This window comes from Lissotriton helveticus, chromosome 6 (genome assembly GCF_964261635.1).
Source record: "Lissotriton helveticus chromosome 6, aLisHel1.1, whole genome shotgun sequence".
NCBI classification, from domain to species: Eukaryota; Metazoa; Chordata; class Amphibia; order Caudata; family Salamandridae; genus Lissotriton; species Lissotriton helveticus.
In genome coordinates this window covers 520931366-520944853 of record NC_136067.1, presented here as the reverse complement: position 1 = coordinate 520944853, position 13488 = coordinate 520931366, and the positions used below count along the sequence as shown (strand labels likewise).

Genomic DNA, 13488 nt, shown 5'->3' with positions numbered 1-13488 from the left:
TTTCACCAGAACATTTGGGCACCTTTTTGATTGATTTGAAATGTCGGTCACAAACACAGTGATATGTGATAATGTGTGTACATTAATTTTCTTGGGCACACACAGTGACATGTTGATTTGTTCCTTTTTTTGTAGAGTTGTCCCCTGAGGAAGGGCTTACATATTAGCCCGAAATGCATTGGGGAAGGAATTATATCTGATGATGTTAATGTTGGATGTACAATCAGTAACCCACATGTTACGGAAACTTTGATGAACAATTAAATACTTTTTGGAACCCCAAGATGAGAATTAACTTTGATGATTAAACAGAAAGACTTTTCAGTCTGAATCACAGAGCGGTGCAACAGGGTGTCTCCTTCCATTGGGAGGAGCTTTGTATCAGACATCAAGGATAATGCATAATTTGGCTGGGAAAATTAGGGAGTACTGGAGCCCCTCACCACGTAACACCTTCTTCGCCCCTGGAAAGATGCTCGTTGGGCCTGCACCGTCACAGTAAAATCTAGCAATAACAGAATGTTACTGTTTTCTATGGTGTAGGGGCCATGGGTCCGAGCCCTCTGAAGTATGACGTCCCAGTCTCTGTAGTGGAGGAGCCGCTCCACCACTGGGCTTCGGGGTCTCCCCGGTGCTAGTCAATAGGCTGGGACACAATTTGCTCTCTCCAGAGTGAAAAACTTGGTTGAGGTGGTCTGGGGCGACCGTGGTGCAGAGCCACTCCTCCAGGAAGGTCACCATATCTGCTCTTTCCGCTCCCTCAGGAATCCTCACCTTCAGCTCTCCATTCTAGTGTGGTTATCCTGCTGTAAGCTCATAGAGTCTGCAGGAGTTCGCTTTCTGATCAGGTCGGATCTCGTCCACCGATCTCTCTATATCTTTCACCTGATCAGCCAGTGTATGGTGTTCTGCTTGTAAGAGCCCCAGACCCAGTGACACTGCTCCAGTATTCTACTGCAGTGCAGTCTTGGTGTCTGCAATGGCTAACAGCACCTTCTCTAGGTGGGTGTGTATGGAGTCGTTCACCGTGTGGCTCTCTCGCTCCTGATGTGGCAGGGGTATCCCTCCAGCCGACCTCAGTGAAGGGGCCCTTGCTTATGCTCCAGCTTTCCCATCGTGGCTACCACTCCTGCCGGGGAGTGGTTGTGCTTAAGGGCCAAGCCCCCCTCCTCCGGCCATGTGGTGCAGGGCAGCCCAAAGCCTTCTGCTTTGCGCCAATCTGTGCGGCACCCAGCTCATCTTCAAGTCTCATCTTCCAGAGAACAGCAGGCTCCTCCACCTTCCCAATCACGTAACAGGCTCTCGGTTAGGTAGTGCGCCACATGATATCCCTGTGGTGTGGTGGGGCCCCAAGTTGCCGTCCTGGCCTCAGGCGAGAGATCCCATGCAATCAGGCCCCAATCCACAGTCACGTAGGGGGTGCTTTCCACGGGGCCCGCAACTCAGGCCAACGGCAGGCCGGTAATGCTGCTCCCCCTTGGGACGAAGTGAGGGCTTTCACCGGTCTTCAGAACTGGCTTAGTTTTTCTTTATTCTCCCTTTTCCATTTTTATTTTCTAATGGTTTTGTTTTTCCCCTCTCAAGCGGGTCAGAGGCACCGCACGATCTCAGCAGGCTCATATTCCTGCAACACTTCTCTAGTTAGTCTCTAGGAGGGGGGCCACAACGCAGAGGACTGCGTCTTCACTAATGTTCTCCTGGGCCCCTCTGGACTCACTGGAGCCACGTTTAGGCGGGACCGCTATCTCCCAGCCAGCTGCTCTGACTGTCCAGCTCATGTCCTCACCTCCTGCCAGACCTCGATATTGGCCTTCATCCCTCCCGTCGCAGCTGCTCTCACCTTGGAGGCCTGCAGGCTGCTCTCCTTGTCGGCACACCTTTGCTGACATCTTGATACTGCAATCGTATTTCCGCTCACTGGAACTCCGCCATCAACTATGAGGGCCGCACTCTCCTGCTGCTTTTTGCTGGTAACTCGCCGCAGCCCCGGTTCTGTAGGGGCAGTGCCCGGTCCCAGGTGAGCACGACCTCCTTGTCTGCTGCCGTCGCCCTGTCCAAGCGCAGCACTTGCAGCCCTGTCTTTCCGGCCTGCATGACCCTCTCTGCAGGATGGTCGCCGCAACTCCTCCGGACCCTGGACAGGAACCCGCTCCCACCCAGGACATCGACAGAATGGCTCTCGCATCACTGGGTCATAGTTCCGGCCCACCAGGTGCCCTGTATTACAGGATTAGTGGTAGGCAGTTGCGGCGCTAATGGCTCACTCGTCCACCATCTTTCGTGTCTTGGCCACACCCCAATTTTAGTGTAGTTAATGTTTATTTATAAACTGTATATAGATATATAACTAGTTTGGAAAGTCTGATTCCGCTCCAGCCGGTCATAAATATTGCATGAGGGACATTCCAGGACCAGGACTAGCTTCCTTATTATATGCTAAACTGCTTTACCTCCTGGTCTAAAGATCAAGGTTCCCTGAGGAATTGCTTACTTTAAAAACTATATTTTTACTTTCTGGCTTTTACACCAGTGGTGGAACTCAGTTGCAGCTTTTTTGCTAAGCCCCTTCATTAGGGCTTGTAACTAGTAAAGATGAATCAGTATATAGTATCTAGAAAATTGTATAGGCATCATAACGCGATAGACATCACATCAGTAAAATTCATATGATAAAGAATCTCGAGTAAAGAAGGCACACGGTTCACGATATCCGATATATGCGAAGTTCACGTGGGTCCCATGACAGGCTTAATATCCAAGGAGCATAACGTTAAAGGTTCTGAATGTGCAGTCTTCATAAAGCAAGGAGTACAGGTCACTGCATGCTAACCGGCATCTATGCCTTAGACAGTGAGCCTGCCATAAGACTCGTGTGAATTTTGCATATATTGATATCACAAACCTAGTGCCTTCTTTACTTGAGATTCTTTATCATATGAATTTTACTGATGTCATGTCTATCGCGTTATGATACGTATACAATTTTCTAGATACTATAGACTGATTCATCTTTACTAGTTTAAAGCCCTGATGAAGTTCCCCCTGGCAACTGGGAACGAAACGCGTTGGCTGTGTGCCAGTTCTTACGATTATCTTTATAAAAGAAGACATTTTTTTCTTTGGCCTGATTTTGTGACTACACACTGAGTGCACCTTCCGTATTTATGAACATTCTTGATAAAAAGACTGCAGGCAGGAAGACTGCTGAACAACCTTTATTCTTCACCGCTCCTCTCTCCACCAGTACAGGTACCACACATCAACATTCTAAAGCAGCCTCCTAAGTCCCAGGGAGGTACCAACCAGAAGCGCAGGGTAGGGGAGGTGGAACGTACCAAGTATGATGATAAATACCAGTAACATTAAATGATGGCACCTTGGGTAATGTAAAATATAACAGGGTATAAGAAAAACAAAACGTAATTAGATTGTAACGCATCTTCATTGTAGTGCTTAACCTTGATCAGCCGTTTGTTCTTTTTCTTTCGTTGTTAATCCTACATATTAATGTAATGCTGTGGTTTTTAGGTGGTTCAGAAAAGGGGGTGGTGATGAACAGAGTGCCAGAATTAAGCAGACCACTCTTACCCCGTCCAAAGATCAGGGCTTGATCCATCACCGTTTTTTAGCTCACTGCCCCATCCCAGCTCAGAACCTGGCTATATGCAAATTAGTCTGTCCCTGGCCCAGTGCATCATGGGAACAGGGCAGACCAAACTACCAAGCCAATTCTTCACCAGAAAGGAGACAAGCTTCCGGGGACCGGTTTCTTCCATTTCAGGCGTCGTCGGCCCGGCTTGCTGGAATCCTGATGGTGCATTGAGCAAGGGACTCACATCTGAGTATACCCTTCCACGCTTATGGTGGACAAAATGATTCAGAAAAGGGGGTGGTGATGAACAGAGTGCCTGAATTAAGCAGACCACTCTTACCCCGTCCAAAGATCAGGGCTTGATCCATCACCGTTTTTTAGCTCACTGCCGCATCCCAGCTCAGAACCTGGCTATATGCAAATTAGTCTGTCCCTGGCCCAGGGCATCATGGGAACAGGGCAGACCAAACTACCAAGCCAATTCTTCACCAGAAAGGAGACAAGCTTCCGGGGACCGGTTTCTGCCATTTCAGGCGTCGTCGGCCCGGCTTTCTGGAATCCTGATGGTGCAATGAGCAAGGGACTCACATCTGAGTATACCCTTCCACGCTTATGGTGGACAAAATGATTCAGAAAAGGGGGTGGTGATGAACAGAGTGCCTGAATTAAGCAGACCACTCTTACCCCGTCCAAAGATCAGGGCTTGATCCATCACCGTTTTTTAGCTCACTGCCCCATCCCAGCTCAGAACCTGGCTATATGCAAATTAGTCTGTCCCTGGCCCAGTGCATCAAGGGAACAGGGCAGACCAAACTACCAAGCCAATTCTTCACCAGAAAGGAGACAAGCTTCCGGGGACCGGTTTCTGCCATTTCAGGCGTCGTCGGCCCGGCTTGCTGGAATCCTGATGGTGCAATGAGCAAGGGACTCACATCTGAGTATACCCTTCCACGCTTATGGTGGACAAAATGATTCAGAAAAGGGGGTGGTGATGAACAGAGTGCCAGAATTAAGCAGACCACTCTTACCCCGTCCAAAGATCAGGGCTTGATCCATCACCGTTTTTTAGCTCACTGCCCCATCCCAGCTCAGAACCTGGCTATATGCAAATTAGTCTGTCCCTGGCCCAGTGCATCATGGGAACAGGGCAGACCAAACTACCAAGCCAATTCTTCACCAGAAAGGAGACAAGCTTCCGGGGACCGGTTTCTGCCATTTCAGGCGTCGTCGGCCCGGCTTGCTGGAATCCTGATGGTGCAATGAGCAAGGGACTCACATCTGAGTATACCCTTCCACGCTTATGGTGGACAAAATGATTCAGAAAAGGGGGTGGTGATGAACAGAGTGCCTGAATTAAGCAGACCACTCTTACCCCGTCCAAAGATCAGGGCTTGATCCATCACTGTTTTTTAGCTCACTGCCCCATCCCAGCTCAGAACCTGGCTATATGCAAATTAGTCTGTCCCTGGCCCAGTGCATCATGGGAACAGGGCAGACCAAACTACCAAGCCAATTCTTCACCAGAAAGGAGACAAGCTTCCGGGGACCGGTTTCTGCCATTTCAGGCGTCGTCGGCCCGGCTTGCTGGAATCCTGATGGTGCAATGAGCAAGGGACTCACATCTGAGTATACCCTTCCACGCTTATGGTGGACAAAATGATTCAGAAAAGGGGGTGGTGATGAACAGAGTGCCTGAATTAAGCAGACCACTCTTACCCCGTCCAAAGATCAGGGCTTGATCCATCACCGTTTTTTAGCTCACTGCCCCATCCCAGCTCAGAACCTGGCTATATGCAAATTAGTCTGTCCCTGGCCCAGTGCATCATGGGAACAGGGCAGACCAAACTACGAAGCCAATTCTTCACCAGAAAGGAGACAAGCTTCCGGGGACCGGTTTCTGCCATTTCAGGCGTCGTCGGCCCGGCTTGCTGGAATCCTGATGGTGCAATGAGCAAGGGACTCACATCTGAGTATACCCTTCCACGCTTATGGTGGACAAAATGATTCAGAAAAGGGGGTGGTGATGAACAGAGTGCCTGAATTAAGCACACCACTCTTACCCCGTAGGGACAGACTAATTTGCATATAGCCAGGTTCTGAGCTGCGATGGGGCAGTGAGCTAAATAACGGTGATGGATCAAGCCCTGATCTTTGGACTGGGTAAGAGTGGTCTGCTTAATTCAGACACTCTGTTCATCACCACCCCCTTTTCTGAATCATTTTGTCCACCATAAGCGTGGAAGGGTATACTCAGACATGAGTCCCTTGCTCACTGCTCCATCAGGATTCAAGCAAGCCGGGCCGACGACGCCTGAAATGGCAGAAACCGGTCCCCGGAAGCTTGTCTCCTTTCTGGTGAAGAATTGGCTTGGTAGTTTGGTCTGCCCTGTTCCCATGATGCACTGGGCCAGGGACAGACTAATTTGCATATAGCCAGGTTCTGAGCTGGGATGGGGCAGTGAGCTAAATAACGGTGATGGATCAAGCCCTGATCTTTGGACTGGGTAAGAGTGGTCTGCTTAATTCAGACACTCTGTTCATCACCACCCCCTTTTCTGAATCATTTTGTCCACCATAAGCGTGGAAGGGTATACTCAGACATGAGTCCCTTGCTCACTGCTCCATCAGGATTCAAGCAAGCCGGGCCGACGACGCCTGAAATGGCAGAAACCGGCCCCCGGAAGCTTGTCTCCTTTCTGGTGAAGAATTGGCTTGGTAGTTTGGTCTGCCCTGTTCCCATGATGCACTGGGCCAGGGACAGACTAATTTGCATATAGCCAGGTTCTGAGCTGGGATGGGGCAGTGAGCTAAATAACGGTGATGGATCAAGCCCTGATCTTTGGACTGGGTAAGAGTGGTCTGCTTAATTCAGACACTCTGTTCATCACCACCCCCTTTTCTGAATCATTGTTTTTAGGTGGTGCATTGGTTCTTGTCAGTAATGGCAAATTATTTGGAAATTGCAGGTGCGAGAACGTTACCTTCCACTGTAAAGCTGATTTTGAAAGCTTTGCTTCTCTTGTGCTATTAGTTGAAATAAGTAACGTGGCATCTACAGCTGCTTCATCTGTAACACAAAGCAGTTGGCATTTAAAGTAAGGCGTTAATGATATAGGAAATTCTCACTGTTGCTCGGCAGGTTATATATAATCCTCTCACTACGTACAACAACTAATTCCATGGTTTAATTCTTTTAATAGCCACCACAGCTGATTTCTGTAATCCTAGGGGGAACACAGTAGAAAATGGAAATGGTGTTTGCTACTGTATTTACAGAAGACTGGCTTTCTTCTGCAATGCATCTGCTTTGAGATTTTTAATTTGGTATTTATTGTCTTTTTTTTATTTATTTTTTAGAGTTAATGATGAAGATGTCCGACTGATGCTGTGGGATACGGCAGGCCAGGAGGAGTTTGATGCAATAACCAAAGCATATTATAGAGGTAAATACAACTATGTTGGAACCTGTGGATGTTGGTTCTAATCTTGGGTTTGGCATCAGTCCAACGAAAGTGTGCCACTCTAGGAACATTTCTTCATCTTTCGAGGCCCGAGAGAGTGAATTTTTGTCCTCTCCTTCTAAACTCCCATTACACACTGCTTTATGTATTCTGGGTTTAAATAGAAACACGGCACCACACCACCTTTCTGCTTTTACTTAAATGGAGGCATACATCTCCATTCTGCTGACCTACGAATTGTGACTGTTGAAGGCAGTGATTTTGCTGAGTATGCCCCACCCAACGTTGTTTGATGGTTCTGCTTCACCTCTTTCCACATTCTACTTGGATCGCGAACTTTCAAACGGAAGACACTCGCCAGAGTTGTAATGCCATATTTGCCATTCACCAGGGATGTACCTGTAAGAGACACAAAGTGACCGACTACTTCAGCATTATGCTGACACTACAGACTAGACTTTCTTCCAGAAACCTACTGCACTTGGTCAGGAAGTTCTGCTAAACTTGATAACTTGATTGTAAGCTGCCCGGCACTGCTTTCTACTCCATTGCCGCCAAATGTTCCCACATAGTTAAGTATGGCATGGCGTTTGAACGTCAGAGTGGGATAAACTTTCCATTCTGGAGACTTCATAACTTTTATTTTTGTGATCTCCTTCCTATTATCAGGACCTTACCACAGACGTCTCTGCCATTGAAGAGTGCGAAAGGGAGGGAGACAGACAGAGACACACACCCAGACACACACCCAGACACACACCCAGACACACACCCAGACACACACCCAGACACACACCCAGACACACACCCAGACACACACCCAGACACACACCCAGACACACACCCAGACACACACCCAGACACACACCCAGACACACACCCAGACACACACCCAGACACACACCCAGACACACACCCAGACACACACCCAGACACACACCCAGACACACACCCAGACACACACCCAGACACACGCCCAGACACACGCCCAGACACACACCCAGACACACGCCCAGACACACGCCCAGACACACGCCCAGACACACGCCCAGACACACGCCCAGACACACGCCCAGACACACGCCCAGACACACGCCCAGACACACGCCCAGACACACGCCCAGACACACGCCCAGACACACGCCCAGACACACGCCCAGACACACGCCCAGACACACGCCCAGACACACGCCCAGACACACGCCCAGACACACGCCCAGACACACGCCCAGACACACGCCCAGACACACGCCCAGACACACGCACACACCCAGACACACGCACACACCCAGACACACGCACACACCCAGACACACGCACACACCCAGACACACGCACACACCCAGACACACGCACACACCCAGACACACGCACACACCCAGACACACGCACACACCCAGACACACGCACACACCCAGACACACGCACACACCCAGACACACGCACACACCCAGACACAGACACACACCCAGACACAGACACACACCCAGACACACACCCAGACACACACCCAGACACACACCCAGACACACACCCAGACACACACCCAGACACACACCCAGACACACACCCAGACACACACCCAGACACACACCCAGACACACACCCAGACACACACCCAGACACCACACCCAGACACCCACACCCAGACACCCACACCCAGACACCCACACCCAGACACCCACACCCAGACACCCACACCCAGACACCCACACCCAGACACCCACACCCAGACACCCACACCCAGACACCCACACCCAGACACCCACACCCAGACACCCACACCCAGACACCCACACCCAGACACCCACACCCAGACACCCACACCCAGACACCCACACCCAGACACCCACACCCAGACACCCACACCCAGACACCCACACCCAGACACCCACACCCAGACACCCACACCCAGACACCCACACCCAGACACCCACACCCAGACACCCACACCCAGACACCCACACCCAGACACCCACACCCAGACACCCACACCCAGACACCCACACCCAGACACCCACACCCAGACACCCACACCCAGACACCCACACCCAGACACCCACACCCAGACACCCACACCCAGACACCCACACCCAGACACCCACACCCAGACACCCACACCCAGACACCCACACCCAGACACCCACACCCAGACACCCACACCCAGACACCCACACCCAGACACCCACACCCAGACACCCACACCCAGACACCCACACCCAGACACCCACACCCAGACACCCACACCCAGACACCCACACCCAGACACCCACACCCAGACACCCACACCCAGACACCCACACCCAGACACCCACACCCAGACACCCACACCCAGACACCCACACCCAGACACCCACACCCAGACACCCACACCCAGACACCCACACCCAGACACCCACACCCAGACACCCACACCCAGACACCCACACCCAGACACCCACACCCAGACACCCACACCCAGACACCCACACCCAGACACCCACACCCAGACACCCACACCCAGACACCCACACCCAGACACCCACACCCAGACACCCACACCCAGACACCCACACCCAGACACCCACACCCAGACACCCACACCCAGACACCCACACCCAGACACCCACACCCAGACACCCACACCCAGACACCCACACCCAGACACCCACACCCAGACACCCACACCCAGACACCCACACCCAGACACCCACACCCAGACACCCACACCCAGACACCCACACCCAGACACCCACACCCAGACACCCACACCCAGACACCCACACCCAGACACCCACACCCAGACACCCACACCCAGACACCCACACCCAGACACCCACACCCAGACACCCACACCCAGACACCCACACCCAGACACCCACACCCAGACACCCACACCCAGACACCCACACCCAGACACCCACACCCAGACACCCACACCCAGACACCCACACCCAGACACCCACACCCAGACACCCACACCCAGACACCCACACCCAGACACCCACACCCAGACACCCACACCCAGACACCCACACCCAGACACCCACACCCAGACACCCACACCCAGACACCCACACCCAGACACCCACACCCAGACACCCACACCCAGACACCCACACCCAGACACCCACACCCAGACACCCACACCCAGACACCCACACCCAGACACCCACACCCAGACACCCACACCCAGACACCCACACCCAGACACCCACACCCAGACACCCACACCCAGACACCCACACCCAGACACCCACACCCAGACACCCACACCCAGACACCCACACCCAGACACCCACACCCAGACACCCACACCCAGACACCCACACCCAGACACCCACACCCAGACACCCACACCCAGACACCCACACCCAGACACCCACACCCAGACACCCACACCCAGACACCCACACCCAGACACCCACACCCAGACACCCACACCCAGACACCCACACCCAGACACCCACACCCAGACACCCACACCCAGACACCCACACCCAGACACCCACACCCAGACACCCACACCCAGACACCCACACCCAGACACCCACACCCAGACACCCACACCCAGACACCCACACCCAGACACCCACACCCAGACACCCACACCCAGACACCCACACCCAGACACCCACACCCAGACACCCACACCCAGACACCCACACCCAGACACCCACACCCAGACACCCACACCCAGACACCCACACCCAGACACCCACACCCAGACACCCACACCCAGACACCCACACCCAGACACCCACACCCAGACACCCACACCCAGACACCCACACCCAGACACCCACACCCAGACACCCACACCCAGACACCCACACCCAGACACCCACACCCAGACACCCACACCCAGACACCCACACCCAGACACCCACACCCAGACACCCACACCCAGACACCCACACCCAGACACCCACACCCAGACACCCACACCCAGACACCCACACCCAGACACCCACACCCAGACACCCACACCCAGACACCCACACCCAGACACCCACACCCAGACACCCACACCCAGACACCCACACCCAGACACCCACACCCAGACACCCACACCCAGACACCCACACCCAGACACCCACACCCAGACACCCACACCCAGACACCCACACCCAGACACCCACACCCAGACACCCACACCCAGACACCCACACCCAGACACCCACACCCAGACACCCACACCCAGACACCCACACCCAGACACCCACACCCAGACACCCACACCCAGACACCCACACCCAGACACCCACACCCAGACACCCACACCCAGACACCCACACCCAGACACCCACACCCAGACACCCACACCCAGACACCCACACCCAGACACCCACACCCAGACACCCACACCCAGACACCCACACCCAGACACCCACACCCAGACACCCACACCCAGACACCCACACCCAGACACCCACACCCAGACACCCACACCCAGACACCCACACCCAGACACCCACACCCAGACACCCACACCCAGACACCCACACCCAGACACCCACACCCAGACACCCACACCCAGACACCCACACCCAGACACCCACACCCAGACACCCACACCCAGACACCCACACCCAGACACCCACACCCAGACACCCACACCCAGACACCCACACCCAGACACCCACACCCAGACACCCACACCCAGACACCCACACCCAGACACCCACACCCAGACACCCACACCCAGACACCCACACCCAGACACCCACACCCAGACACCCACACCCAGACACCCACACCCAGACACCCACACCCAGACACCCACACCCAGACACCCACACCCAGACACCCACACCCAGACACCCACACCCAGACACCCACACCCAGACACCCACACCCAGACACCCACACCCAGACACCCACACCCAGACACCCACACCCAGACACCCACACCCAGACACCCACACCCAGACACCCACACCCAGACACCCACACCCAGACACCCACACCCAGACACCCACACCCAGACACCCACACCCAGACACCCACACCCAGACACCCACACCCAGACACCCACACCCAGACACCCACACCCAGACACCCACACCCAGACACCCACACCCAGACACCCACACCCAGACACCCACACCCAGACACCCACACCCAGACACCCACACCCAGACACCCACACCCAGACACCCACACCCAGACACCCACACCCAGACACCCACACCCAGACACCCACACCCAGACACCCACACCCAGACACCCACACCCAGACACCCACACCCAGACACCCACACCCAGACACCCACACCCAGACACCCACACCCAGACACCCACACCCAGACACCCACACCCAGACACCCACACCCAGACACCCACACCCAGACACCCACACCCAGACACCCACACCCAGACACCCACACCCAGACACCCACACCCAGACACCCACACCCAGACACCCACACCCAGACACCCACACCCAGACACCCACACCCAGACACCCACACCCAGACACCCACACCCAGACACCCACACCCAGACACCCACACCCAGACACCCACACCCAGACACCCACACCCAGACACCCACACCCAGACACCCACACCCAGACACCCACACCCAGACACCCACACCCAGACACCCACACCCAGACACCCACACCCAGACACCCACACCCAGACACCCACACCCAGACACCCACACCCAGACACCCACACCCAGACACCCACACCCAGACACCCACACCCAGACACCCACACCCAGACACCCACACCCAGACACCCACACCCAGACACCCACACCCAGACACCCACACCCAGACACCCACACCCAGACACCCACACCCAGACACCCACACCCAGACACCCACACCCAGACACCCACACCCAGACACCCACACCCAGACACCCACACCCAGACACCCACACCCAGACACCCACACCCAGACACCCACACCCAGACACCCACACCCAGACACCCACACCCAGACACCCACACCCAGACACCCACACCCAGACACCCACACCCAGACACCCACACCCAGACACCCACACCCAGACACCCACACCCAGACACCCACACCCAGACACCCACACCCAGACACCCACACCCAGACACCCACACCCAGACACCCACACCCAGACACCCACACCCAGACACCCACACCCAGACACCCACACCCAGACACCCACACCCAGACACCCACACCCAGACACCCACACCCAGACACCCACACCCAGACACCCACACCCAGACACCCACACCCAGACACCCACACCCAGACACCCACACCCAGACACCCACACCCAGACACCCACACCCAGACACCCACACCCAGACACCCACACCCAGACACCCACACCCAGACACCCACACCCAGACACCCACACCCAGACACCCACACCCAGACACCCACACCCAGACACCCACACCCAGACACCCACACCCAGACACCCACACCCAGACACCCACACCCAGACACCCACACCC

At 54.9% G+C, this 13488-nt stretch overlaps 1 protein-coding gene across 2 annotated transcripts in view; it reads left to right on the top strand.

Annotated features, from left to right (window-relative positions):
* Positions 1-13488, top strand: part of RAB23 (RAB23, member RAS oncogene family) — a 548767-nt gene that overhangs the window by 163337 nt on the left and 371942 nt on the right. For both annotated transcript variants that reach the window (XM_078647984.1, XM_078647983.1), the window contains exon 3: positions 6950-7035. In XM_078647984.1, coding sequence (XP_078504110.1) covers positions 6950-7035 — 86 coding nt within the window. The remainder of the gene's footprint in view (positions 1-6949; positions 7036-13488) is intronic.